The sequence below is a fragment of the Helobdella robusta genome, assembly GCF_000326865.2.
Source record: "Helobdella robusta unplaced genomic scaffold HELROscaffold_77, whole genome shotgun sequence".
In the NCBI taxonomy this organism is placed as follows: domain Eukaryota; kingdom Metazoa; phylum Annelida; class Clitellata; order Rhynchobdellida; family Glossiphoniidae; genus Helobdella; species Helobdella robusta.
In genome coordinates, this window is record NW_008705439.1 from 149612 (window position 1) to 156077 (window position 6466).

The window sequence follows — 6466 nt, forward strand, 5'->3', positions numbered from 1 at the left end:
TTATTACCAAAAACAACAACAACCACAACAACAACAACAATAAAAATATCCTTGACAACAAGGACAACATGCTACCAACAACAACACAGACAACTCCTTCAAAATGCCACACTTAATTATATTTTGTGGCCTTAATATAACAACACAAACAACAAAATTAATAACAATAACAACAACATCAACTACTTTTATTGCTACTACTACAACTACTACTACTACTACTACTACTACTACTACTACTACTACTACTACTACTACTACTACTACTACTTTTACAACAACAATAACAACAACTACTACTACTACGACTACTACTACTACTGCTGCTGCTGTTACTACAACTACTACCTCTACTACTATATTTAATAATAATAATAATAACAACAATAATAATAATGTTAATAATCATCATCATGACAACAACAAAAACGAGCTCATAGAGCAATAACGCGTGCATTAACAAAAGAAAAGAAGGCAAACAAAGATGGCCGACGGACGGACGACAAAATCAAAATGGCGGACGAACGAGAGCCAAGCTACTTCCGGTCGTGGCAAGAGTTGCCGGAAATGAGCGGTTATTAATGCGTTGATTGCAGCGCCGTTTTAGAATCTTTTGTTTGCCAGTATATTTGTTTTTTTTATGAGTATGTATGCACGTATGTACATACTTCTATTTATTTTTGTTAAATTTTTTTGTGATGTGATGACTATTGTGGTTTTTTGATATTATTCTTCTTATTTTTATCTATTTCTTGCTTGTTGTCCCGTCTATGCTTTGATGTTTGAAACTATGGTATCCTAGTCACAACTTACATGCAGTATCCATGATCCTAACAAACCAGCACACCCGCGCACACACACAAACACACACACATACAATTATATTCGTAAATACACTACACATGCAAACATCTTGACAACATTTTAAAAAACACAACACACACACATAAACATACATTCATAGTTCGCACAATACAATGTGACATGTTCAAGTATGCCAAAGATATAATAATATAGAATTAACAATAATAACATAAAAAACATGGAAATAATAGATCAACATCGAATTGATAACAAAGAATCAATAATAATAATAACAAAGAAATAATAATATACATACACAAACAAACATAATAAAGATAAACAAGGTGCAATGATACGATTGCGCAAAACAAATTTAATATAATGACGTAACATAGATCAAGTGAACATAGATATAATAATGTACATAGAAATAATAATGTACGCACTTACGCAGATATAATAACTTAGAAACTCAATCAATTTCCATTTATCGTCCACTTCATGCTGTCGTTGTTTGTCCGCTTGATTTTGTAGCCGTTGGTGATTATGATGATGATGATGTTGTTGTGATGGTGATGATGATGATAATGTTGTGATGGTGGTGATGATGATAATGTTGTGATGGTGATGATGTTGATGTTATTGTGACGACGATGATGATGATGATGTTCTGATGATGATGTTTTGATGATGATGTTGTGGCTTGGTGATGCTGACGTGATGATGACGTTGGTTGGTGAGAATGTTGTTATGTATATCTATGTTCACTATATCTATGTTACGTTACGTTACGTTACGTTAAATTACGTCATTCCGTAATTTATGACAAGAAATCATAAAATGTAAATAATAATGACAAATAATAATAATAACAACAACAATAACAACAACAACAATAATAATAACAATAATAATAATAATAATAATAACCATTAAACATAAATGCCCAATGTATTAGTACTCCTAAATTGGAAAAAAGTAAAAAAAAAGATGATTGACGTCACAAGTCGCTCTGACGTCATCATACAAAATGGCTACATCTACTACTGCCGCTCGAGGATCAAATGTGAATGAATGTGAGAAAAAAAATGAATGAAAAATTGAATGAACGAAAGAAAATTGAATGAATAATTAATGATTGAAAGAGCGATCGGTTGACGGGGACAGAGTTGTGATTAAACAACAAATGAAGAGATAAAACGTGTGTGAATGAATGAATTAACGAAAAAACGAATGAATGAATAAATGAATGAATGAATGATTGATTGAACGAACGAATAAATGAATGAACAAACGAACGAATGAATGAATGAGTGAGTGAATGAAAAAAATATAACTACTAACAGTTCATTTGAGCGCTTGAGCAAACAAACTTAAGTGTAGTATTTAATAATATCCATTATCATCATCATCGTCGTCGTCATCGTCATCGTCAACAACAACAACAACAAACACAACATCATCACTATCAACATCAACAACAACATCAGACACAACGTCATCTTTACCAACAAAACTAGCAACAACAACATCATCATTACCAATAAAACCAACAAATACATCATCATTATCAACAAAAACAACAACACCAACATCATCACTATTAACAAATCCAACAACAACAGCAACAGAGACAATGATCATCGTCATCATTTTCATCATCATCAAGAGCTCTATTCCTTTAAATGATATGAAAACGCATGTAAAACTACAACAACTTAATGTTATTAATGTACTCTCCTCATTATTTATAATGATAATTTTAATGATTAAAATAATTAAATGATTAAAATAACGATTAAAATAACAATAATAATAATAACAACAGAAAACAATACTAATAACCATAAATCATCATCATCGCCGTCATCACCATCACCAGAGTACGCGAGTCTTCCGTGCAGTTCGAAAATTAACATAAACTCATTGAATGATGATGATATTTAATGATGTTGACGATGATGAAGACGGGTTTAATGATGATAATTATGACGATGATAACGCGAATAATAACAACGAAATGTATGTTTATACGCGTTTACTATTGTATACTTTTGTATGCACTCGCGTGTGTACATTATTGTATGCTAACGCGTACGCACAGTTTTGTATATGATACATATGTATTATGCTGTATGTGTAACTTAGGGCTTATGTATGTTTGTCAAACATTTTTGTGATTTCTAAAGGCCTTGGATGTCTCTTTGCTGTACTCTGCGTCATATATATAACCAACTCATCTATTTGGTAAACTATTATAACACACACACACACCAACGCACGCACACACAACCCCTCTCACACACTCACCAAGACGACAAAACAACAAACTAAAAAATTGTTTGGTAGCATTTTTATTACTGAATAAAATATTCATACAAAATGTTCATTTACTGAATGAACGAACGAATGAATGAATGAATGTTAAAATGAATGAATGAATAAATAAATGAAGAAAATAAGTAAAGATATTCATGCTTACAGACAATGTTTATAAAAAAAGATATACCAGTCAGTCATATATCCAATCAATCAACTAATCAACCTAACCCATTAATTTAACTGGTTATTAAACCAACCAACCAGACAATCAAACAACTGACCCCAATCAAGCATTACCAATCATAGTTTCATCAACAATGCTACCGTCATCGCCAGCCACACTACCAGCAGCAGCAGCGCCACCTGGCTGGTAGGCTACGAAACTTCCGTTTTCATCGCCCCCACCACTCGCACCAACACTCGCACTCCCATTCCCACTGAACTGTTCCTCCAGGATAGGTACTATGAGATAATCCTTGGCCATTAGGTTGTACTTTATAACGAAAGTTGTGAATCTTTTGCACAGCGCTGTCTCGTTCTGTTGAGAGGTTGGATGGAAGGTTGGTTGGAAGGAAGATTGATTGATTGATTGGAAGGATGGTCAGTTGGAGGATTGATTGAATGGTTGGTTGGATGATTGGTTGGTCGGTTAGTAGGTTGGTTGGTTGTTGCAACTAACCAGCCAACCATTTAACCAACCAATCAACCAGCCATGCAACCAGCCAGGCAGGCAATCATCAAACCTCATATTCATTGAAGAGAGTACGGTGATGGAAGTAGGCATGCGAAAAAATCCTGTAAACTCGCCTGCTAACTGAACCCAGTTTACTGACAGACGCTTCCTTTATACTCACCCTGATGATGATGATGTTGTTGATGATGACGATGAGGATAATAATAATAACAATAATAAAATAATTTTTTCCAAAAATACTTTGGAAACAGCAAGGTAACATGATGCTGGTTGTGCGATAAATAGGGATGAAGAAGATGAAAAAGAAGATGACGGTGATGATGAAGACGAAGAAGAGGATGATGAAGATGATGAAGACGAGGAAGAGGATGATGAAGATGATGAAGACGAAGAAGAGGATGATGAAGATGATGAAGACGAAGAAGAGGATGATGAAGATGATAAGTGAAACCTGCTGGGGAAATATTTGTTGCTGTTGAGTAGGCAGGCTGCCCCGTCCAATGTATGACGAGTGTAATCAATGGCCGAACACTGTCAAGTTATTATCATTATCACCATTAATATCATTACCATAGTCACAACCACTACTATCACCACCACCACCACCACCATCATCATCACGATCATTATCATCATCAATACCATCGTCATCATTATCTTTACCATCTTCACAACCATTGCCATCACTATTACCGTCATAACCGTCATCATTACCATCGTCGTCATCATCATCAATACCTCTTTGGGATTCTTGTGAGCAGCACATAAAAATATCCATTGTTCTGTGGCAGTCATCTGAGTGCAGGTCTCAGGATTGCATTCAAGCTGGAAGATCCAATCCATCCTTTAATCAATCAATCAACCAACCAAACAACCAACCAACCAGCCAACCAATTAATCAACCAGCCAACTAACCAGCCAGCATATCATCCAATCAACTGACCTGAAGTTTAACGGCTAATCCATTCAACTCCATACAGAACTGCCTATAATAAATCAACAATAAAAAACAATAGTGATAAGAATAATAAATAAATAAATAAACAAATTCATGAATAAATAAATAAATAAATAAACATATGTAAATAAATAAATAAATAAAATTAAAAATGGACCTTAGGTGTTCATATTTCCAGACGCCCTCGTCCTGGCCCTCCGGGGCAGTTAAGATTTCCTCTACGTTATTGAAATCTCTTTTTATTGCTTGCTGAATAAACTAAAATAAAATAAAATAAATACAAATGGTAAATTAATTAGATAAATTAACAAATATTTTTATATTATTATTAACTATAATATAATTATGGTTAAATATTATATATATTTAAAATAAATTCCATTAAAATTAATTTTATTAAGATTAAATTGATTAAAATTTTTATATTAATTTAAAAGAAATATAATTAATTAGCTCCTGACCTGCTGAACTGCCAGAGTACTTTCCATCTCTTCAAATGACTCGTCTGGCCATTTGCACCAATCCTAATTATTATTAAATTAATTAATTTCAATTATACACATTATGAATTCCTTATCAAATCATCTAATTATATAGTTAGTTTTTTATAATTATATAGTTTTTTTAAATTCATCATAATATGAATGAAATACATAACCAATCACAATGAATATTTGTCACTAAAATTAAATTAATTAAACTCTTTATTTTACATATTTTTGCTAGAGATAAACACTACTAAAAAATTAAAAAATGCAATCACTGAATACTAAAAATGTAATAGTCAACCAATCAATCAATTTTCTAATGTAATAATAAATACTTGTAAACGAAAAGGCACTAATTTCACTAATTTAATTAATAATAATTACTAATTGGTAATAGCTAAACTAATCAACATAATAATAACAGTAATCAATGTAATACTGAATTGAATTTTAATATTAGTTTGTGTCTTTGTGAAAGGAAATGAATAGAACCAGAACAAAAATTAGCATTTATTTAAAATACAGACATTTGCTTTGGTGCCAGGACGATTCCTCCGTACAATTTGATTAGTTTCGACGACCATTGTTTTTATATCGAGAAATTAAATCAATTTTTTAAATGTAGATTATAGTTATGCGATACCGAATTAAATCTAAAAAACTAAAAGTAAACCTGTTCAATTATGTAGAGAAGCACTTTTAAGAATAATACGTTTTAGTCGGTTCTTAACACATAACTAAAATAAATATAACGGCCTTCGCTCACTTTTAACGGTCGAACAAGGAGCTTACTTCCGGAAGCTTACTTCAAGTCAGTCAGTCAGTCAGTCAGTCAGTCAGTCAGTCAGTCAGTCAGTCAGTCAGTCAGTCAGTCAGTCAGTCAGTCAGTCAGTCAGTCAGTCAGTCAGTCAGTCAATCAATTAGCTTATAAAGCGCTATTTCCGCGATGTTCAACAGCGCTCCTCAATGAATTTTGAAAACAGATGGGTCTTGAGATCCGCTCTGAACTTCGCAGGTGATGGAGAAGTAGTCAGAGAAGTAGGTAGAGAGTTCCAGAGAAAAGGACCAGAAAAAGCAAAAGCAGATTTGGCAAAATAGTGTTTAACACGAGTTAAGAAAAAGCGAGAAGAAGAAGACGATCGTAAACCGGAGCGTTTAGGTTAAATTAATATATCTGATAAATACTTAGGAAATAAATTA

At 32.9% G+C, this 6466-nt stretch overlaps 1 protein-coding gene across 1 annotated transcript; it reads right to left on the reverse strand.

The window, feature by feature from the left end:
* Positions 1 to 2062: 2062 nt before the first annotated feature.
* On the reverse strand, positions 2063 to 5934 carry HELRODRAFT_186181 (hypothetical protein). The gene is made up of 10 exons (XM_009031670.1): positions 5794 to 5934; positions 5240 to 5302; positions 4936 to 5036; positions 4764 to 4806; positions 4559 to 4645; positions 4272 to 4351; positions 3870 to 3981; positions 3199 to 3664; positions 2574 to 2579; positions 2063 to 2116 (listed from the first exon to the last, which is right to left on the reverse strand). The coding sequence occupies exons 1-8, from the start codon at positions 5848 to 5850 to the stop codon at positions 3413 to 3415; spliced, it is 795 nt and encodes a 264-aa protein (XP_009029918.1). The 5' UTR covers positions 5851 to 5934; the 3' UTR covers positions 2063 to 2116; positions 2574 to 2579; positions 3199 to 3412.
* Between the last annotated feature and the right edge of the window lie 532 nt (positions 5935 to 6466).